The sequence below is a fragment of the Prosopis cineraria genome, unplaced genomic scaffold (genome assembly GCF_029017545.1).
Source record: "Prosopis cineraria cultivar Desert tree isolate PC_DT_omini unplaced genomic scaffold, ASM2901754v1 PC10, whole genome shotgun sequence".
Lineage (NCBI taxonomy): Eukaryota > Viridiplantae > Streptophyta > Magnoliopsida > Fabales > Fabaceae > Prosopis > Prosopis cineraria.
This window is the reverse complement of record NW_026555341.1, coordinates 36,522,755-36,547,444: the sequence shown is the minus strand read 5'-3', so window position 1 is coordinate 36,547,444 and position 24,690 is coordinate 36,522,755. Positions and strand designations below refer to the sequence as shown.

The following is a 24,690-nucleotide window of genomic DNA, read 5'->3' as shown; positions in this document are numbered from 1 at the left end:
TAATATAATTTTTGGATCCTTGAACAGTTTTAGAAGAAGGTTATGTTGATGTTCAAGTAGGCCATAGTATAAAAAGAAGCTTAAAAATTTTTTAGGATTTTCTGTGTCTTGCACCACGGCGGGCGTGTCAATGCGCTGTGGCGCACGTGTAAAATCTGCACTTATTAAATCATGAATCAGACTTGAAAAACAGAAGAGAGAAAGAAGGAACTCAAGAGCAGTGACGAAGAGAGAATTGTGGCTGCTAGGGCTTGCTTCCTACTTGATTTTGAAGGCCTTTTAAGCTTCATATACATTGGGTAAGCCTTTCTTTCTTCTCCCGCTCTCTCTTTTATGCAAAAATCTAGATTAGTGTGGCAATAGGGGCTTTGATTTTGGTTCCTTTAGGTTTAGACCAAACCCATTAATTTATTTAAGGTTTTAGAGAGCTAAATCAAGCCTCTAACCTTAGATTTATGAGTTTTGTGGTGATTGAGAATTTTTGGTTAAGGTTTGGACGAATCCTAAGTATAATTTGAGAATTTTGAGATAATGTGGGACATTGGTTAACGAATTTGGTGTATTGGGATGTTTAATAGGATGGTTAAAGTGTTTGAGAATGGTTGATATTGTTAGAAAAGGAATTTGAGTATTTTAGACACTTAGAACCTAAAAAATTTGGAGTTATCTGAAGTTATAATTGATGATTGTTACTTGATTATGTAGATTGAGCATTGCTAAGCTATATTGTGCATATAGAACGTGTGGAGCTAACATTAAACCACGGTAATCCTTTTGTGTGTGACAAAAGGTTGAGGTAATGGAATAATTTACACTGATTGATTATATTGCTTAACTGTTTATGAGTAGATATGTGGATTTAAACTTGAGATTTAATAACCTTGTATATTGCGAAATTTGGTTTTGTGCATGAAAATCTATTTTTGCAAATGATGAGTATGATGAAAGTTTTATATAAATAAATTGATAAATTTGAAATGTTTATGTGATATATATGTTGAGTGTGGGCATGATCATGTTAGGGGTGGGAGTTCACTCATAAGAAGGAGTAGTAGAAATTCATATGGCATGTATCTTCTTAATGTCTAATGAGGCATGGTATTGGAGATTTTTTTCCTTAGTATCCATACAGGAAATAGTGTTGGATAGTAATGCTCTTTAGCATCAATGATGTAGTGTTGGAGTAACAACACCTCGATTCGTGCACGATAGGGGGAAATAGTAGTCCGAAAGTGGGATAAGACACCTTTGGCCGGGTGATTCTATCACTGAAGGTGAGCTTGGATTATTGTGAATGTACAATTGGTCTAGGAGCCTATGATTTCAGTCGGAGTGATATAAAGGCTTGGATGGTAGAATGATCATGCTAGTTGTAAAAGATTTGTACTAATGAAGAGAGTACGTGGTGATATGCTAAATGTATATTTTGATGTTTCATAGTTTTACTCTCTTATGGTTGTGCATGTTAATTAATAGTAATGAATTGTTCTGTTACTGAAACGTTTATCTCATCCCGTGGTTATATTTTATAGGTAAGGGCTCCGATAAGGGCAAGGGGAAGGAAGGAACAATTGAAAAGTGAAGAGCATTGTAGTATAGCTCTTTCCTTTCTCTTTTGGGTTTGTAACGGATATTGTCATTATATATTGCCAACTTAGAAATATGACATTATTTTGAATATCACTTTTATGAATTTGTGATAAGTATGCATATCTTGATCCAAGATTGATGTTGTGGATTAAGTGTGTGTGTCTGTGCACTTGGCCAATTTACACTTATATGTGATATATATTTCAAGTGTTTTGTGTGCCTAAAATGACTAAGTTGATATGTGTGCTAAATACAATCCACCCCTTTGTGTTATTGTTAAATGAGAGTTTGGTGGTCATTTTGAACGTGATTGCTTAATTGTGTGATATGAATGAATTGTTATATTGTGTGTGGTCCATTTGAGGTCGTCAAAGTATCTTTGGGGCTAATGGTATTTGGTATTGTGAGTTAGACACCCTTGATATATGTTTTGAAGTGAAAACAAATCATTTTGGGTTCAGATATCTATCTTTTAAATGAATAATTATTTGAGTATAAAATTGGTGCCATTAACTAGAGGGCTCAAAGAGCTTCATGTGGACACTTGAATTGTTCAAATCGGACATCGGATGGTGAAACGCGCGCTTCAGAAGTTCGGAGGGATGTCATGACAACGGGTGCGCACCGCGACGTAAGAGGCCTTCGAGGGACTTGTCCTTCTGTGTCATCTGCCGTGGTGAACGGAGAAGAATTTGTAGAAGAATGGTGTTTTTAGCCTAATTTTGACGTGATTTTTTTTCCATACTTCCATATTTATTCTAAATTAATTTTTAATTATAGTTTGAGCTCAAACAATATTTTAAAAAGGGTTTTTCTTGAAATTCTAATATTTTAAACTAATCATCTTCAAACCTTTGAGTTGTGGTAATTTCAGTAGGAAATTTTATTTAATCTTAATTATCACAACGATGTGTGAGAGTTGTTCTAGTAATATCAAGCCGGACATTACAACCTATATCTCCAGCTCTACCTAGAAGTTCACAAATTGAATGGTTAGAATAAAAAAAAATAAGGAAAAAGGAGGGGAGAGAGAGAGAGAGAGAGGCCCACCCTTACATATGAGGGATACACATGCTCATCATTTTTTTTTAGTCATAATGGCTTATCAATTTATCTTTAAATGATTTGTGTCATTTATTTTAAATTGATTTTTAATATTTTATTTATAAAAATAAAAATTTGTAAAAACTATAAAAAGTTTTAATATTGTATCTAGACTATTTAGGATATATTTAGATAGTTTATTATAAAAATTATTATAAAATTAAAATTAAATTGGATTAGCCAAATTATATCTATACAACATAGAGTACTATCAGACAGTTAATTTTAAAAATTATATTAAATTGAATCATTCACATTAAATATGTATTGGCTAGATTGGTGATAAACCAATTTATTCAAAAATTTATATTTTTTATATTTCTATTTTGGTAAATATAAAATAAAAATAAAAATTTTAAATTTGGACTATCCAAATCTAGTTAGGGATGATGAGTACCATGATGCTCATCCTTCAATGAATGTCAAAAATAGTCCAAATTTAATATTAAATTTTTTTATAATTGTTATAAATTTTTGTTTTTACAAAAATAATAAAATTAATTTAAAATGAAGGGTAAAGATTACTTGAAGATAAAATGAAGGACTGGAATAACCAAAGGGTGGCGAGCACCACACCCATAATTTTAGTGCCTGTTTGGATTATTGAATTATGAGGAATGGAATGTAATGTAAAGATAGAGAATGAAATGTAATGTAATGATGATTACAAAGGATTTGTTTGGTATCACATTGGGAATGTTAATAAAAATAAGAAGTTTTCTATTTATTTTAATAATTATAAAAATGAAAATGCTAAAATACTCTTGTCAGAATTTTTTCTCCTACCTCCTTCCCTGTCATAATCGATGTCCAGAAATGCCATACAGATAAGGAACCCAGAAACGTACACAAATAGGGACAAAGGATTGCGACATACAAACAAAAAATGGAGATTGCAACAATGGAGGAGATGAGGGAGGACGCCATCACAAGTTACAGTGAAAGAGGAGAGGGAGGATACCTTCATGAATTATAGTGAAGGAGAGAGAGTTGCGACAAGTTGGGGGAGGAGGGAGGTGGCCAAGTGGCGGTGAGATTCAGGCAGAAGAAGGGTGAAGAGAAGGAGGGGGAGGGGTATTTGAGTAAATTGATAGGAAGGAATGGGGATTACCTAGGTTTTTGAATGTAATCCCCATTACTACATATGATGTAATCTAGATTACATTATGTAATATCCTTTACCAGTAAAATGGCAACCAAACAGTTTATACATGAGAATTTCATCCGGATTACCTATAATCCCCTTGCAAGAAATCCAACCAGACAAGGTATTAGAGTTTGATTTTTTTTTTTTTTTGGATTGTTCTCTGCCTTTCTTTTAAGAAAGCCTGATAAATCAAATGGTTTCATGATAGATAAAGTTGAACCAATATCTTGGGTTGTTTGTATAAAAAAAAAAATTACGTTGGGTTGTTTGAACATATTAAAATGTATATAATAATAAAATGTGATTGATTTAATTTTCATCTGTGATGAGATAGATTCACTTAGAAAAGAGTTTAAGGGTTTCTCTGGGTTTTGCTCCACACTTTTGGCCTTTTAAAAATGTTTTGTAATGCAATTTTAAAAAATTATTTTTCATAACAAAAAAAAATGAAAATTTATTTAGTTATATTAATTGAAAAACATTTCTATAATTAAAAAATTGACTGAAAATGATAATCATTGGCAGCTAATGGTGGTGACTTATACTTATAATTGGTCAAGCTGACTATAATTTCTAAAAATTAAATATAGTATATCTTGAAAAAACAAACAAACAATTTTAAAATATTTCTATTTTTTTAAAAAATGAGAACACTTTTAAAAATGATTTTAAAACGGAGCATTGGGTCAATAATAGGCAATGGCAAAGCCAGATCAATCAGGCCAAAATGAATGGGCTAAGTGATTTTATAATTAAGGATCGGGAGGCAATGGTATTTATTGGAGAGGAGCTTAAGATTTCTAATTATTTAGAAGGATCAAATATTTAGCTGATTGTAATAATCTGAACCAGACTTAATCTACAGATCATTTAGCTAAACGTGCTCTTAGTTTCTGGCCAGGATTCTACTGAGTTTCTACTCCCCCCTCTGAACTTGTGGATTTGCTCTTAGCTGATTAAAAAAAAAAAATCAAATATTAAAATATAAATTCAAAAATACTAGATTACCCCTAGGCTCTAGCTAGTCAAACTTAAATCAAAATGTTTATTATATATGAAAGCAAAAGGTGAAGATGATTTGGATTCTATTGCTAACGCAAACATGCACTTTGAATACTGAACTGTACGCCACAAGTCCGGAAAGGAACGACGAAGAAGAAAGAAGTAATTCATTTGGCTGATCCAAAAATAAGGGCATAGTAATAGTCTGTTGGTTATATTTTGGTCCTTTAAAATAATTAGAATTTTTATGGTCCCCTATAATAAATATTGATTGTTTTTGAGCCTTTTGTATAAATTTTCCTATAATATATTGCACTCAATATTCTATAATCCTTCTAAAATTTCATAATATTATTTTCCTCTATATTTTATTTGATTTGAAATCTCTTCTTTTTCTCCTCCACGATATATATATATATATATATATATTATCTTTTAAAATCTCTATCTCCTACTATTCTTTTTTTCTTTCTTGATATATTATTCTTTTTTTCCAGCTTGATATAAAAACAAAAAAAAAATATGAGTAGATTTTATAGTAAAAATTCTTATTTATTTTATAATTAAGTGATAAGAAAAAATATATGAAAATTAGTTAAATAGGTACAATATATTAATAAATCGAATCAAATACAATCCAAAGTCTATATCTATTTATCTCTAAAATATGCCCCTATCACAGTGTCGTATTACTTTTCATCCAAACTCATCAATCTGCTCTATATAAACGACACCCACTCACAGCTCTCTAACTCGCCTTGTTAGTTTTCTAGTTTCTGAGTGATCTTGGTTTTGAATCCATTCAGATTTCAATGGAGAACCCATCTCCATCATCATTATCATCATCAAGGTCCAGAACAAGACTTGAGCAAGAAGAGGCAGAAAGAATGGAGTTTGAGGAAGGAGAAGCAGAAGAAATAGTAGGCCTAATTTGTTGTGTTACTTTTCTGTTTCTGCTTATTTTTCTTTTATCGGTTTGTTTACTGCGCATGACCCCTCCGGAGTTATTTGATATGAAACATCCAACATCCAATAATGCTTTAGTAATTTAATTTCTAATATTTTGATCATCCCATCCATTATTCTTTTACATTTATCCGTCCTCTACTTTGTGGCACCAGGAAATTAGTTACTCATAAAGCAAGATATATAGCATATATGAGAGTCAAGTTTCTTTTATTATATTTTCAAAGAGTCTTACAAGTACCATTAATTGAAAGTTGTGCTAATTTTATATTACATATACATCTGAGGAAGTTCTAAATGCATTTCCCAGAGCTCATTTGGAAGAATCAAAATGCCTACCGTTGAAACTTAAAAGAATTATTCACATATATGGCAGGATATATATGGATTTGGTTTGATCAATAAACCAGTTTCTGATGAAGAAGCAGTTGTTAATTAAAAGAAATTCTTTTATCAAAATGTACGCAATTACTCTAGTATATTTTAATATCTGGAATACAAGCTAATCAAATGAAAACCAGTTCAAATTTCAAATCAATTTTTTTAAAAAAATAAATGTTTGTCACCAACATCCTTAAAGTTTTTAGGAAAATAAAAATAAAAATCTCCTGAATTATATAAATGATAATTTGATCTATTAAAATGCCATAATTTTATTGAAGTCTCTAGAAATCTTTTTATCAATAAATTTTAAATTAAAAAGATTATTTTACTTTATTAACAAGTTGTGATCTCTTGTTTAATTTTTATGATTCTTTGAATAAAAATTGTTATTCTTTAAACAAAAATTATAAATAGAGTTTGTTATTTTGAGAACTTATTTTTCAATAACAGAAATTACACTTGATAAGTTGTAATTTCTTGTTTAACTTTTACTATTTATGAAATAAAAGTTATTATTCTTTAAGTAAAAATTATGATTTGGACTTATTTTTCAATAACAAAAATTATAATTGACAAATTATGATTTCTTACTTGTTATTTTTAATAAGGGTAAAATAGTTTTTTTTACTTCAAATTTATTCACACAGAAGTTTCTTGAAACTTCAATAGAATTATAGCATTTTTAGATATTAGATTGTCATTTATATAATTCAAAGAAATTTTATTGTCATTTTTTCAAGTTTTAAATTTCTTATTTTTATTGAAGATGAAAATACTCCAACAACATTACACCTACGTATAAGATTCATTTTCTTTTTTCTAGTTTATTATGGGCTAGTTTGTTTTTTGAATTTTAATAATGCTTGTTTAAATTTTTAAAAATAATTAAAATCTAAAAAAAATAAATTTTTGATGATTTTGAAAAGTCTGAAAAAAATCTGATGCAACAATATCATAAAATTTTAAATAATTAAATAATAAATTATTTTTATAAAATAAAAATTATGGAAGATATTACAAGATATAAAAATAATTAAATAATAATTAATTTTTTATTACCATAACCAAACATAAAATAATGTAGTATTTATTTTTTATAAAATATTTATAAAATATATTTTTTATATAAAGGACTTGTTTTTTTCAAAAAGTACTTATTTTAGAAAAAAAATATTTTGTGACTTTTTACAATATTTGTTTAAATTTTTAAAAATAATTAGAATCTGAAAAAAGAATATTTCTAATTATTTTGAGAAGATAATTTCAGTAGCTTCTATTTGATGCGGTAGATGAGATACAACAATTTAAAAGGTGTGATGCATAAATATATCACAAAATTTAAAAATAATTGAACAAAAAATTATTTTTACAAAAAAATATTATAAAATTTAAAAATAACTAACTAATAATGACTTTTTTATTATTATAGCAAAAATAAAATAATATTTTTTTATAAAATCTTTATAAAATAAATATTTTTTTTATAAAATCATTAAACTATTTACAAATTATTTATTTTTTAATCTTAAATAAAGAGGGTCAAAATTTTTAAACTATCTAAAAATTACTTAATTAATATTAAACAAACAGCTCACATATATCTCCATCATCCTTTCACTTTCACCAAACAAATTAATGGGAACTCCTCAGTATATATGGTTGCAGGCTCACAGTAAGTCAGTAATCAATGATTTCATTCGTTAACTATACATCCAGAAATGAACATAAAAATCTCTTTATCTAGCTTCACTAGTTTCGCTACAAACTTTTGACTGTATTTACACATCATGTCAGATAATAAGCTATTGGTGATTCAGAGAGCTTCAAACTAAATGTCAGAAACCATCCCGTGTTGCTTATATTCAAACAGATTCCTCTCTAAAACCCAATCTTCTATCATTACTTGAGAGTTCAAAGGTTGATCAGCAGGCAAAAGATGGTCACCACCCAAAACCACAACATTGGTGAGGCTTCCCCATTTTTGCACATATTCTGCAACTTCACCATTCACTTTCCAGGTCTTTCTTTCTGCATTCAAGTACTTCTCAATCCCTTACCATTTCATCGTCTTCACCCACGCCTCACTTGGAGCCACCCCTAACTTCAAATCATTTTGCCCTTGGTGCCGAAGCAGCCTGGTCCTCTTCATCAAGTACTCCACCATATACTTTCACACTCTTCATCAAGTCCTCGTATAAGATGGCTAGAACAGCTTCACTGCAGCCTTCAAACGCGACAGATTCATTCACCCCTAGTGCCTTCTTCACCTCATCGGATTTCAAGAACTCAGTGACCAGATAATCATCATAAGGAGCTCTCTTTGTGTGGTCATACAAAGTAGCCTAACCAGTCACGTTCTGCAACATGCTCAAAGCACTGCTTCTGGCATTTTTGCAGCTCTCCAATTCCCCACTTTGGCCTATCTGATTGCCACTGATAGAGATTTCTTCACCTCATTCTACTGCCCCTCGTTGATCAAACCAATATGATAAGCAATCTTAGCATGATTAGCATCTTGTGTCACTGGATCAGTCAGTCCATCTCCAATCGCCACACCTGCCAAATTCAGCCTCTGGGCAACATTTAAACAAGAATTCTTTCGTAATACGTGATACCCAGTTGCAGGAACGTACTTTCCTGCGTTTCTTTCCCCGGTTATATAAATTGGACGATACTTGAAAACAGGGTCGAGTTGAATGAATTTAGTGATGGCATAAAAGAGCTGTTTGGCTACAGATTTATGGTCTCTTGGGATTTCTTGAGGGTGTGAGCCTACATTGAATGCGGTGCCGATCGGGTTATCGAGGAAAAGGAGGCCGACGATTCTGTTCCAAGAGCCGCGATTGGCTTCGAGAATTAGGGATTTGGTGACGCGCTACGGACCGAGCTCGAAGAAGTTGCCACGAGAAGTGGGATTTGGGAGAGAGATGAAGTGAGGTTCTGACTTCCGAGCTTCGTAGAAAGTGTAGAAAATGGCAGAATTGGAGTATGAAGAGAAAAGTACAGGGCTTGTTTTGGTAACAGAGGGGATGGATTTGGGGAGGAAGAAGAGAAGAAGCGGTGACATGGGAGTGATTTAAGCAGAAGATGAGAGTGGAGAGGAGCAGGATCGCAAGAGAATTGGTTCTCATTTACTCCGTTGATGGCCCGAGGAATTTGGATCCGGAAAGCGAGATTCACGAAGTTACCTGTGAGTTCTGCCAAAGGTGGATCCTTTTTATTTTTTGTATTTAACTATTTCAATCTGCATTTCAACTGTATCCTTAAAATTACGACTAGACGGAATATTATTTAGAGATCACTATAAAATTGAAAATATCATCTTGAAAAGTTAATTTTGTAGACGCAATATATAGAACAGCTCACGGCAGTTAATAAAAGAACAAATGCAAGCTGAAAAGCCATTGAATACAAGAGGATATACATGCACACATCATACATGTATGGAAAATGATCAATAGCACTATTTAACGAATTTAAATCTTTTAAAATTGATATTTATAAATTTGTGTGAAGTTTACATTTTTAAGGAAGAAAGAAAAAATTTATATTTTATAAGAAATAATAAAATAATAAAAATATCAAAAATAAAAAATTTCACAGAAATTCATAGACATCAACTTTAGTCTTTAGAGGAAGAAAGGAAAAAATATTTTATATTTTATAAAAAATAATAAAATAATGAAAAATACTATAAAATAACTTCACATAAATTCACATATATCATATTCAGAGCATTTAAACCGTTTAAATTTACCTTCCACAACACCATCATTCAATGACAAAATTCAAACAGCTGGCACTTTTTTCTAGAAAAAACATTAAGCCAGCTCCATGCAAGAAATAAACTATATAAGCTACTCTTATATGCTTAATTTCGAATGGACCATTAAACAAACATTATTTTAGTTTTTTATTCTTGAAAACTTCATAGAGAAGCGGAAGGTGATATAAAAACGCAAATAGTTTATTCAAATAAACTTAAATCTTACCCCATGCACTGGACATGAGTTACATAACATAGCAAACTGATGTAGCAGCATCAGCTTAGAGCAAACATTAAAGAATCAGGTACTGTATATTGATTAATTTATTAGAGATTTCACTTCAACCCAGCTTTCGAGACTCACACGACTTGCATATTCATTTCTTGCAGACAATTCCAAGACCATGAGAGAACTTGCTGCAGTCAAGAGTGGCACCCTCTGCCACTGCATTATCGGCTTCTTTCTCAGTCGATGAATGTTTCTGCCAGACTAGGCATGACTCACAGCTTGCAGAAAGCAAAGAGGCTGTTCTATACTTGTCTTCGCCTCCGACCACTGGCATCGCCACTCCTGGCTTCGCCGGGTTCTCAAAATCTGGCCTGTATGTCTTCCCGAGCACTCCTTCAACGGCGGCAGACAACTTCACGAACCTGAATTGAACTTCCAAGTGAGCAAAGCAGTCATCTGAAGGCAACTGGTAGTTATGAATCCTGTCATCTTCCTTCGTCACTGGCACCACGTTTACCAGAATTTCAGCCACGTCCCTAATCGTCACCATCACGCTGTTCTTGTTCGCCACTCTCTCTACCTTGATCTCGTGTTCTGGAGAGCTCCAGCTAGAGAGGGTGCCTTCCGGCAGGAGTAGATCGTTGCCGTTGTAGGTGAACCTGAGAAGATCGTCGACGTCGTCGTTCCACTGTGAAGTCTTGCTGGCTTCGAGCGAGAAAGTCTGTGACTTGAAGAGGATGCCAAGGGCTTGGATCCAAGTGTAGTCTCGGCCTCGACCGGCCGGTCTGTGTCCGATGAATCGGGCGTTGATCTGAAGGTCGGAGTCGGAGACCAAGGCGAAGTGTTCGTTGCTCTTGCCATGGAAGTAGAAAACCCTGCCGTCTCCGCCTATGAATCGAGGATCGTAGCATCCTGATCCTGGTGCGTTGCAGTTCGGTTTTCGTTCTAAAACACGAACACAAGCAATTAATCAGTAAAAAAAAAAAAAAAAAAAGAGAGAGAGAGAGAGAGAGAGAGAGAGAGAGAGATTGCACAAGGAGTTATGAAGAGGAGAAAGTGAAAGAATAGCTAAGCTTACTTCTGCAGACAGCCTTGCAAACAGGCTTGTCACAGTCAATGAAGCAGACTTTAGCCTGAGGATCAGATGATTCGCTGCTGGGGCATTCAGTGGGGCATCTGATGTACTTTCCAGAGCATCTGGTTTTGTGACCACAGTAGAGAGAATAATAAGCCTGGGCTTGGATCAAACTTGAGATAAGCACCAGACTGATAATCAAGAAGGAACTGCCTTTAGCGATCTCCATATCGTGTTCAATGTGATGAATGCGATATGAAGATAGAAACAGTTGATGATGCAGCAGCCCAAATTTGGCCCGCATTTTATAGATGTGTTTCTCTGGCCAAATGGGTTGCTTCTGAATCGTGAAGGAGGCTTTTGCAATCTTGTAAAGTAATTCAGGGTTGGCTCAAACTGAAGTATGAACATGCATGGCCGGATTCCCTGACTGAATAATGTAGAATTAAAAAGGATTGTTGAAATTTGATACATGCATACAGATTATTGTTATAGAAGGGTACATGCAGATGCAGGTAATGTTAGATGGAGTGAAGAAAGTATTGGCAGGATTTGCGGGAGAAACAGCTATAGCCAAATCAGTTTGTCAGTTGGGACAGGCATGCTTATGGGGATGGCAAGCAATTATACTTGATGATAACTTGGCATGAAAACAACAATAATAGAAAGGGCATGTGTCCTTTGTCTAATGTATAATATTGGAGGCGCATGGAGGGCGAAGGGGAAATAAGAACATGGGTCAGGGACTGTTGCCAATCAAACTTTGAGCCAGTAATACTAACTAAACCTGACAAACCAACCAGCAAAAATAATAAATTAATTAATAAATAAAGGCTGAGCTTAACAAAATACTATTTTTTTAATATTTGGAGTATATTGAACTTAAGCCTTAAAAAATAGGAGCATTTGGGCCCAAAAGAAATTACCTTTTTTTAAAAAAATATATTAAATATTAATTGATTTTTTAAGTTTCAGTTTATTTTGTTCTAAGAGATCATATATTTGAATACAATCTTATAAATATTTTTTAAAAAAATATTAAAAATTGTTATATTTTTATTATAGTTTTAATCTATAAAATATCTCAATAATATTTAAAATGTATTTTAATCTTTATTTTTAAACTTTGAGACCTAATAAGTTTTCTAAAAAAATTAGTCTTTTACATTTTTTAAGCATCTCGAAAACTATATTTTATATTTTTTGATAAAATAAAATAATTAATTTTAAAATAAATATTGAAATTTTTTTTAAAATAAAAATTAAAAAATTCAACAATTTGAGTATTATGGCCGGCCTAAATGAACTTGAATCTCAAAAATTTTAAGGTCAAATTTAACTATTTAAGCTTTTCTATAAATTTAAGCTTATTTGTGTCACCAAAAAAAAATTAAGCTTATTTGAACTTGCCTGAAAAAGCTTGGCTCAAATTGAGCCTCACGCACCCAAATTTATAATTTTAATCAAACTCATAAGGTTGGGTTGTCAATATGACCAATCCATCAAATTTCTCAAACATTAACTGTTTAGTTGACACTTAAGTAAAAGTTGATTATTTTTTTACTGATGTAAATTAAAAAAATATTCTCAGGTGGAATTCGTTGATCAATTATCTTATGATGATTAAGCCTCCACTTGAGACTTTGGTTTTTATTGCAGGAAAACATCGTTTTGATCAAACAAAAAATTAAATCGCTTGCTTTTATAAAATTTTTGTACCATTGAAGCTTCTTCTTGCTGATTCGAATAGATAAAGGAAGTTTCTTATAGTTCAATTTCTTTCCAACTTCATTCACAACATCACAATTCTTTTTGGGCAACTCAACAACTCAGGTTCAATGTCCAATTGAGATAGTTTAAAAGATTGTGCTTAATCATTAGAAATTTCTCTAAGAGGCCTTTACTTGAGAATTGTTTGAAATCTTTGTTAAGGGTATCACCGGGTAAAAAGAAAAAAAATGATATGGATTTTAACAGATTGGTTACTATTTAGTATAAAATAAAATTTTTTGGTTTGTTTTTTGTAAATGTCATTTGAAAATAATTTTAAAGAAAAATTTAATCATTTGATCATATAGTTTTGACTCAGTTATAACCCGATCTTTGAATATATACAACTCAGTCCTTATAGTTTAAATTATTTAAAATATTGGTCTCTATATTTTAGAAAATAAAATTATAAAGATTAAAAGTATTTTAAAATTTAGGAACTAATAATTTAAATTACAAAAATGCTTAATCTTTAGAGATTATAAAAACTATTTTTTTAAAAAAATTAATCTTTATAATTTTATTTTCTAAAATATAGGAATGATTTTTGATAAATACAAATGTTAATTAGATATATAAATCAAAGGAATGGGAATGCTATCAATTCTAGCCAATAACATAAAACTTATTACCTCCAAACTATATTAAAAATTTTATCCAATTCAAAATATAAGACATTAGATAATTTTATTTTTATTTTTTCAATTGTACCCTTACTTCATATATTACTCTTTTTGAAAAAATTATGTATTGAAATTTTAATTACTATTATCAAAACTCTTATATAGTGTATTTAATGAGGGTATAAATGTAAAGATGTCAACATTTTTAAGAATTTAATGCTTCAACTAACATTGTTCATAAATCATGAATTAGTTAACTATTACTTATATTATGGTCAGAATAGAGTATAGTGTACCCCCTTTGGTCTCATTTATAAGACACATCCTAAAAGATCTATCTAATCTTATTTATAAGTAATGACGCATCTTTTCAGCTAACATTTAAAAAATATTTTTTAAAATTATCCTTCATGAAAGAAAAAAATAATATAACATCACCTTTTAAATTTTTAATATATGAGCATATTTGAAATTTTATACATTCATATTTCTTTTTATATTTTTGCATTAATATTAATGAGGTTGATAATAAAGTTGGTAATATAGGCTAACCCAAGGGTTACAAGCTAATGTAACCCACATTCTCGTGGGTTATATTTATGCTATTGCTAGCCCATCAACCCACAGCACTGCCAACCCCCCAATAAAACATATTTTTTATATTTTTTTCCCAATTTTAAAAACTACAAATTTACCTCTTTTCATTTTTTGTGGCAAAGAAAATCATTTTTCCTTAAAAAATAATTATCCACATAACAATAAAATTCATTCTAAATCATTAAAAAGTACGATACAAATTTAAAACATCAATACAATTCAAAATAAATATATATTCCACCACAAACAAACATAATAAAACTTTAAATTACAATCCAAAACGTGAAAAGAAGATGACGATGACAATATAGGCACAACAGAACTTGCTTTTCTTCCAACACTATTATTAGTAGCTAAAGATGATGACAATCCCACGTCTTTGTAATCACTGAATAAATAATACGTAAATAAAATATTTTAATTTTTTTTATTATGTTTAGGTCAAAATTTTTCAACAAATCTCTGATTTAATATTTTATAAAATGTTAACTATATTTTTACATAAAAATATATAAATAAAATTAAAGTGTTAGAATTTTATCTAAATAATTTAAAACTATAATGAAAATTTGAAAAAATAATATTACTTTATAAAATATTTTAAAAATAGTTACAATTTTTTATTAAATTAAATAGATTAAATTTTAATGGTTTAAATTTAATTATATATTTTAATAGAAATTATAGTAGTAATTTTTTACAAAATATTAACTCAAAGATTTATTTTTTGATAGAATAGGAAGAAATATAATTAAACTACCCTAAAAAGTATTAGATTCTCAACCACTATAGCACATGCATGCTACTATGTGGAGGAGATCAAGTAAACACTGAAATCCCCAAGTTAGCAGTCCTTAAGGCCTAATGTGTGAGCTATAATGTAATATCCACCTTGACATTATTAAAATTCACTACACAATCACAACAACCAATCATAATTAGGAGCAAGGATTTACTCCTAATCTTACATTATATATAAAAGGGTTAAAACTAATAATCTTTTAAAAATAATTGAGGAATATTTGGGATCCCATAAAAACCCTTTAAATTGATAGTTTGAGCTCAAACTTAATAATTTATAAAGGTATTGAAAGCATGGAAAAGTTTTGGGAAGCAAACCACTTCAAAACAGGGCCAAAAATATCATTTTTTAGTGTTTTGGTCCATGCGCCGCAGCTCGTGGTCCGTGCGCCGCGGCATATGGCACAGAAAGACAAATTTCCTTGCTGTATCGTGCGCCACGGTTTGCGCCAAATGCGTCGCGGCGCACCTGTCCATGACAGTAATGCTGTCATGATAGCTTTTCTGGATGAATTTCAAATGCGCGCCATTTTCACATCCAATGTCCGATTGGAGTGATTCAAGCGCCCATGCGAAACTTATTCAATAAGCTAACTAATGGTATAAGTTTTGTTACGATCTAACACCATATGAGAATTTTAGACACTCGGATGCAAAAGTCAGTTTTTCAAAAAAAATTTCAACCATCCAAACACCCAAAACTCATAACTTATACCATTAACCCATTGTGAGGCTTGAACCAAGTCCAATTGATCAAAATACACTTGAATGACCAATCAAACACACAAAAACGTACCAAACATAAAATTTGGCCATTCAATGGCCATTTTACCCAATATGGCCAAAATGCACAATTAACACTACAAGTACTATTTAGCCTCTATTGCCATATAATACACTACTAATACATTATCACCACTTAGATAAAACATTCCTTACACTTGTATTAGTATTTTAGCCCATCACCATAAAAATTACCACATATTCACCTCATATATAATATTGGACTAAAATACGCCACAACATAGTATGAAACAAGTGCAACCAATTAAAATAATATGCATTCCTAGTTGGCAACATATAATATCATATAACAAATTTATTTATACCACTCAAACCAAAATCGGGCTTTACTAAGAGTGTAGCAGATATGCTAGCCCCTGCCCGATTCTCTCCCTGGCTCAGTCTCACTGGTAGCACCTATAAAATGATAATCCACGGGGTGAGATAAAAATTTCAGTCACTAAGATAATCTACATTATTAATTAACAAGCCAAATTATAAACAAGCATTAAAATAAGTGACATAATCACATTATATAATATCACCATAAATTTGCATGCATGATCCCTAACCATCCGGTCCTCCAATACTCCCGACCAAACCAGTAGGCTATTTCACAGAACTAAACCACATGTATGGTCCCCAAGCTCACCATTCATGGTAGGACTACCTGGCCAAAGTGTCCTAAACCACTTCTGGACTACTGTTTTCCCCTATTACAAGTAATTGGGGTGTCGTTACTCCAACACCGCATCCTACGAATGCTAAGGAGCATAGTCTCCAACTCCGCACCCTTTTGGGTACTAAGGAGAGTAAGCCTCCAACACCGCACCCATTTTCGGGCACTTAGGAGAGTAAATGCTGCACCTGGCGTCCCGAAGTGCTAGTAATGCCATATGGATTTAAATCTTCACTATCTTCACTAGGGTGACCTCCCACCCTCTAATATGCGATATTTTACTACATATCTCCACTTGACCATACATAAACAACTTTTCAAACAAGTATAACAAAATCTTTTCATTTACTTCAAAAATATAGAATTTTACAAACCAATACTCCACTTTTTTTAAAATAGTTAACCTTTAAAGAATTTATACGTATACTCAACAAATCATATAAAAGCACTTGAGAATAACTTATCCAAGGTAATAAATAAGGCAAATTATCTAGTTACCTCAACCCTTTTGTTACTAAAAGGGTTACCCGTGGTACTAATTCTCTTCCTGTGTCAAGGTAAGTCTTCCCACACCACAATCTACATTAACAAGTAGTATATCTTAATTTTTAATTAACACAAGCACCATTAGCTAATAATAACCTCCCAATTCTCCCACTTCTCACTCAAATTCTCAACAAATAGACTTGTCAAGATTAGAATTTGTTCATTTCATCCCTTCAAGTCTCTTTCTAACTCTATCACAATATAAAACTCAATATCTCAATTTATCACACTTCAACACCCTATAATCAAGTTGGGGCTTGATCCAAAATTTACCAAACAAGAAAATAACTTCATATTACCACATATTCAAGATCAATAAACCTAAATTAAATCTTTAGAGTCAATAGAAACCTTCAAAACATTAACTCATGGCTTAATCCCATCAGGCCAAATTCTCACTCTTTCAAATCCCATGAAAAATGAGATGAAAAGGTAAAGAAGAAGGATAGGAATCTTACCCAAGAGTTTGAAGACTTAAATGATCTTTAAAATCCTTTCCAATTGATGCCCTAGCAGTGTCCAAAGTTGCCCCCTTCGTACTCTAGGTTTCTCACCACAAAATCTAATTTTTTTGCTGATTCCCAAAATTTTAAGTTGCCTGATGTACCGTGCGCTGCAGTGCACGTCACGTAAGCCGTGACTCACGGTGCAGCGAGCAACAACTTGATTTTGCTCCCCCCGATGCCTCCCGACTTGATCTGACTTTCATCCTATCTCAATTTAGAGCCAAATATGACCCAAAAATCCAATTAGCCACCCAAAAATATAATTAAATAAATTAATCATATTTTTAACTAATTTATCCCTTAATTAATTTATTTTTTTAGATTTAAAGTTTTAGGATGTTACATATAGTGTTTGCTTATCAAGAAGTATTAAAATGAGAAAAAAATACGAGCTAATACACTAATCTATAGGTTAACCCGTTGTGAGTTTAAGTTGTGCATTTTGGCCCACATCTAAACAAGCTATATTTTTTACCACCCCAAAATGTAACTTTTGGTGAACACTACTCAACTCATATTATCAGCTTTATATGATAGAAATGACCTATAAAAAAGATATAAGAGAATATTCCTTTCTAAAATTTTGTGGGTCTTGATTCCCCTGCAAATCAATAGGTTAATTAGAAATCATATGTACCTTACATAGGTATGACTTGGGTGTTCCATACCTTACAGATGTGAAGATTTACTCTAGAATTTTTTGGGTGTTTTACCCCATTTATTTAAAAAAAATAATTTTTTTAATATTTTTAAGGCCCAGAATCTCATTTAGGTTAAATTAGTCTTTATATATTATATAATATGTAAAATACATGTATAATTTTATAAATAATATCACATTAATAATAAGGATAAAATAGCAAATAGACTCCTAAACTATAGATTCAGGAACGTCTAAGATTTTAAACTTATTTTTTATATAATATTTTTTTAACTTTTAAAAATAGTGCAATTTAGCTTTTATCATTAATAAAAGTTTATGTAATTTACAAGAAAAAACCAATAAAATTTTTTTAGTCTTTTTATATAATTTTATGGGTTTGTTTATGTAATTTTTAGATCTTTTATTGTATTTTTTTTCTTTTATGTAATTTTTGAGATCTCTTTTTATCATTTTTTATTTAACTAATGGTCAAAATTAACTTTTATTAATAGTAGGATTAGATTGTACCATTTTCAATTGAAGGAAAAACATTATATTAAAAATAAGTTCAAGGTCCCAGGCACTCTGCATCTATAATTTAAGAGCGAACTTGCTTTCTTATTCTGATAACAATTAATAAATAATAAATAACAACAAATTAAACATATGAACTAAAGAAGGGAAATTTTCAAATATGAACTAGAGAAGTGACTTAATTATCAATGGGTCTCAAAAAAATTTAAAACTTCAATCCAATCCAGGAGGATAAAACTAAAAATAATTTCAACTATAAAAAAAATTAAATTACCCTTTAATTGTTATGCAGAATTATTAATTATTAATTTTCTTACTTAACTTATTAATTTACTAATATAAGTCACAAGTTACATGAGTTGACATATCAATGCTTATATAAGACTTCACATAAGTTGTTTAATCATAAGCAGCAATATTAGCTGTTAAATTACTAACTTTACTTGTTAATTTACTAACATCAGTTGTAAATTATCGATAAGTTTTATAATTTACTAATATCAATTATAAATTACTTATAAGTTTTATAATTTATAATTGATATTAATAAATTAATAAATAAAGTTAGTAAATTAATAATTAATGATAAATTAAACTAAAATTTTAAATTTTTTTAAAATAAATTAATAATTAAGCCATATCTTTCATTCTCATTTAAAATTCTCCCACCAAAGAAAGTCTAAGAAGAAATGCGTTATGAAATTCCCAGATTTTATCGTGGGCCAGACCTCATGTGAATACTCAATAAAATAATGATCAAAGACATCGTCATCACGTGTCCGCATGCGCAAATTCTCATGTCATCAGCACGAAATTTTCCGCATCGGATTCATACACGCTCTGACACTCTCGTCAAATCCAATTATCCACGCCCTTCGTTAATTTAATCGCCACCAAATTATAGCTCAGCGTTTCAGCCGAAGAAGTATTGTGCTCCTCAGAAATGGAGTCAACTGCGACATCCTGCTCTTTCACACTCTTCTTCTTCTTCTTCTTCTTCTTCTTCTTCTTCTTCTTCTTCTCACTCAACGTCTCTGCAACTTCAAATTCAACCTCTTCCTTCCCAAAACAAGCCTTGCCCACAAAATCTGGCTATCTCACTGTTAACGAAACCTCCAAATCCGCCATTTTCTACGCTTTCTACGAAGCCCAGAACCTCACTTCACCTCTCTCCCAAACCCCACTTGTTATCTGGCTCCAAGGCGGCCCTGGATGTTCCTCCATGATCGGCAACTTCTACGAGCTCGGACCATGGCGAGTCACCAAATCCCTAAATCTTGCCCCCAATCCTGGCTCTTGGAACAGAATCTTCGGCCTCCTTTTCCTCGATAGCCCGATCGGAACTGGATTCAGTGTCGCCTCCAATCCTGATGAAATCCCCAGAGACCAGAAATCTGTAGCCAAACACCTCTTCGTTGCTATAACCAAGTTCATTCAACTTGACCCTGCTTTCAAGTATCGCCCAATTTATATAACCGGCGAAAGCTACGCTGGGAAGTACGTTCCTGCAATTGGGTATTACATATTACACAAGAATTCTCGATTGAATGCTTCACAGAAGGTGAATTTGGTAGGTGTGGCGATCGGGGATGGGTTAACACATCCTATAGTACAAGTTGCTACTCATGCTGTGAATGCTTACTACCTGGGATTGATCAACGAGAGGCAGAAGAATGAGTTGGAGAAAGCTCAATTGGAAGCCATCAGATTGACCATACTAGGGAATTGGAGTGCGGCTACAGATGCAAGAAGCAGTGCTTTGAGGTTGCTGCAGAACATGACAGGATTGGCTACTTTGTATGACTACACAAGGAAAGCTCCATACGAAGATGATCTGGTCACTGAGTTCTTGAAATCCAGTGAGGTGAAGAAGGAATTGGGGGTGAGTGAGACTCTTGTTTTTGAAGGATGTAGTAATAATGTAGGAGCTGTATTGAAAGAGGATGTGATGAAGAGTGTGAAGTACATGGTGGAATACTTGTTGACAAAAACCAGAGTGCTTATGTACCAAGGCCAGTATGATCTGAGAGATGGTGTGGTTCAAGTAGAAGCATGGGTGAAGAGAATGAAATGGGAAGGGATTGACAAGTATTTGAATGCAGATAGGAAGATATGGAAGGTGAATGGAGAGATTGCTGGATATGTGCAAAAATGGCAGAGTCTCACAAATGTTGTGGTTTTAGGAGCTGGCCATCTTTTGCCCACTGATCAATCTGTGAACTCTCAAGCAATGATTGAGAACTGGGTTTTGCAGAAGGATTTGTTTGAGAACGATCATGGTCAACAGGAGAATATGTTACTAGGTTTTTGATTGAAATTATGAGACACCTGAATAGGAGGAGCATTGTTCCTATCGTACATGACTCAAAAAACTTGAAATAGATTAAGCATCATGCTGTGTTCTGTTATACGTGCTTTGGCCATAGTTGTTCTTTTGTTGTAAAGCCGGTGAAATGGAATCATGAAGTTTTAACATTTCATTGTTGGAATGACAACGAATAGCCAATGAATAAATCCTACTTCCTCCCTCAAGAGTCTCAAGAATTCCCTCTTTGCACGACATCCAATTGTACTTTTTTCAAGGCAAAAGAAAAGCGTGCAAGGACCATACTCTCTCCTCTCCTTAATCCTATATATATAAAAGTCCTTTTGAATTTGTTTATAAGAAATAAGATAAACTAGTTATTGTGAGTAGAGTTTCAGACTACCCAAGGTTAGGGCACACTTCTAGACTTAATAAGCTGATCGCTCTTACAAATATATGAGATTAGAATAATAAATTATTCAGAGTATTTTAGGTATCGAACCTATAAAAAAATTATACTTTTATTAATTTAAATAATTAATAGTTTAAGAAAAATAAATAAAATAAATAATTTTAATAAAAATATAAAGAATAAAAATAAATCAAGAAAATAATGATGATGAAAATACAATCACTTAAAGTGTTGGGGTTTAAGATTCACCTTATAAGTTGCTAGTTTCTACTCTTTGAGTTGATTTTGATCAATTATAGTGACAACTATTCCTAAAGCATCCTAATATTCTCCCGAATTATTAATTTCTTTTTTAATTAACATTGAATTCGTTTCTAAGATACCTAAGTAACTAATTAAACTGTATAGTTATAGTTCAAGTCACCACAAATTTTTAGAACTATCTCTAGCCTAGTTATTTATATTTATTACTCTAGATTTAGGTTCTCTCTTCACCTGCTAGTCCATCAAGATTATCCATAGATTTGATTAAATGGTGACCAATCATTAAATTAATATGAAAGATAAGAGAAATAAATATAATTGGAAAAGGCAAAAATATTCATAAATATAAATGCAAAGAGTCAAAACAAAGAAAATAAAAAATTAGCTCCCCAATTGAACTACATCCCTACCTCAACTGAGTAATTTAAAAACACATAATAAAATCAAATAATACCATTTTAAAATTCTCAATCTTAAAAAATGATCACAGAGAAAATTAAGAAATAGAAAATAAATAATTATAATTTATAGAACTCTTCAACAATCTCGCTTTCAGCCTTCAAAATGCTTCTACGAGCTCTAAATATCTCAGAAAAAGTTTTTGAAGTATTCAGATAAGTGATTGGATGACTTTTCTCTTAATGAAGAAAATATTTATAGTTAAAGTAGAGGCTTCTTTTTTTTTTTCTTGTATCTTTTGCTATGCCTGTTTTCTTCTTTTGAAAATCGTGTCTTGTATGTCATCTTCCTAGAATATTTAGTCTCCATATATATATATATATATATATATACACCCTTATGACAATAGCTTCCCACGTTTCCTTCCTTTATATTATATATATATATATATATATATATATATACCCTTATGACAGCTTCCCACGTTTCCTTCCTTTATATTATATATATATATATGTATATATATACACACACCCTTATGACAGCTTCCCACGTTTCCTTCCTTTATATTTTATATATATATATATATATATGTATGTATATATATATATTTTTTCTATTTAGCTTATTCTTTTTCTTTACAAAATATAAAACTAAAAAGATATGAGTACATTTGTATTAAAATCCCTTTCTATCTTATAATTAAGTGATAAAAGGAAAATATATAAATATTAATTAAATAGATATAAAATATTAATAAATATAATCAAATCTAAACCAAAATCTATACCTATTTAATTATAAAATAATCACTTATCATAAGCGCTTACAGATGTACTCATAAATTATTTATCAACAAAGCCCTCGCATTGGCAGCAAGATTTGATCCAATAACTTTATAGATTATGGGTCATATTCTTATCAATTAAATCAATTTTTGTTGGTGATAAACTAGTTATCACACTTGAAAAAATGCAACACGGACGGCACACAAGCGGAGGTCCTGGCCTTCGCGATAGGAACTGGATCGAACGAGGAGTTGCCACCAAGATTTTGAAGTAAATCTCGAAAAACTGATTAATGGAGGATAAGGGTGGTCTACAAAATCAGAGAATAGGTTCGGGAGTCAGTTGAGTGTGGGGAAGGTGTTAGGCACCCTACAACATCCATTCGTTAGAACGGTTACTTGAAGTTTGTTGTGCTCTATTAATATGGTTTTATAATTATTTTAATTATCGCTTTTATATTCATGTGTTTGATATAAAAATGATAGAAATTAGGTGAGAAATGTTTATTTATTTACAAGGGAGGATAGACTTGACTCAGAATCTGACTTTGAGGTCTACATATCCTGTGATGGGGATCAAAGTCCACGTAGTTTGGGCATAAAAGTTTGTTGGTGAAAATATTTTTTAAAAAAAATTAATTAAAAATAATTCACCATTTTGCAAATAAAATATTTTCTGAAATTTTGATATATGTGTTTTAAATTGCAAAAGGTAATTTAATTTTAATTATTTTCTCTATTTTTAAATTTTTGGAATAAAGAAAGGAAAGGGTTTAAAATTATTCTTTATGTTTTATGATTGAGAATTTTAATCGCAGTACCTACAGAACCTTTACGATAATGCAATTGCTCTAAATATCTGTGGAGATTTTGAAATCTTACACGATAAAAGAGTTTGCCAATTTAATTTATTTATTAATATTCTTATGTACATTTTTAAGTGTTAATAATAATAATTTTTAACATGTAGATATGTGTTTTGAAGAATTTTAATCAATATACCTACAAAGCCTTATTGACTTATACAATAATATGATTATCCTAAATATCTGCGGAGATTCTAAAATCTCACACGATAAAGGAATTAAATTTAAACACGTCTTTAATTTAATTAATTTAATATATAAATTATATATATATATATATATTTTAAAAACTTAATCATTATATCTGCAAAGTCTTATTAACTCATACGATAATACGATTGTTTTAGAAGTCTACGTAAATTCAAAAATCTCACATGACTAAAAGATATAATTGGTGAATATGGTTATAATTTAAATGCATTAATTTGGTTAATTAATTTTCTAAATTGTGTATTATATAATTATTTACAAAAATTATTTATTTATTATAAAGATTAAAAATCACTATATCTGTGAAGACTTATTATTCTACACGATAGTGTGATTAATTTAAGTCCCTACAAAGATTCTTGAAATCTCACATGAGACTTAAATAAATTATTAATTTGGATTATAAAAGGAGAGTTAATTTTAATATATAAATTTTGCTCTCATATCTGCAAAATCTTATTGATTTACACGACACGAGATTATTCTGAATATCTACAGAGATTCAAAGTCTCACACGATAAAAGGATTAAAGAATATTCACTTTAAACATATTTTAATGCGTAATTATATAATACATATTTTTTAATATAAAAATCTTAATCGTTATACCTGCGAAGCCTTATCGACTAACACGGCAGTACAATTATCTTAAAGTTTACGGAGTTTCAAAAATCTCACATGACCAAAAGATTTAATTAGAAA

General features: G+C 31.1%; 2 protein-coding genes and 1 pseudogene across 2 annotated transcripts; 1 reads left to right on the top strand and 2 right to left on the bottom strand.

The window, feature by feature from the left end:
• Window positions 1-7,954: 7,954 nt before the first annotated feature.
• LOC129322610 (serine carboxypeptidase-like 50) lies at window positions 7,955-9,260 on the bottom strand (annotated as a pseudogene).
• An 879-nt stretch (window positions 9,261-10,139) lies between these two features.
• LOC129284567 (uncharacterized) lies at window positions 10,140-11,582 on the bottom strand. The gene is made up of 2 exons (XM_054920080.1): window positions 11,267-11,582; window positions 10,140-11,133 (listed from the first exon to the last, which is right to left on the bottom strand). The coding sequence occupies exons 1-2, from the start codon at window positions 11,565-11,567 to the stop codon at window positions 10,337-10,339; spliced, it is 1,098 nt and encodes a 365-aa protein (XP_054776055.1). The 5' UTR covers window positions 11,568-11,582; the 3' UTR covers window positions 10,140-10,336.
• An 8,043-nt stretch (window positions 11,583-19,625) lies between these two features.
• Window positions 19,626-21,277, top strand: LOC129322932 (serine carboxypeptidase-like 50). Its single transcript, XM_054969401.1, has one exon. It carries the CDS (start codon window positions 19,689-19,691, stop codon window positions 21,054-21,056), a length of 1,368 nt encoding a protein of 455 aa, XP_054825376.1. The 5' UTR covers window positions 19,626-19,688; the 3' UTR covers window positions 21,057-21,277.
• Window positions 21,278-24,690: the final 3,413 nt, after the last annotated feature.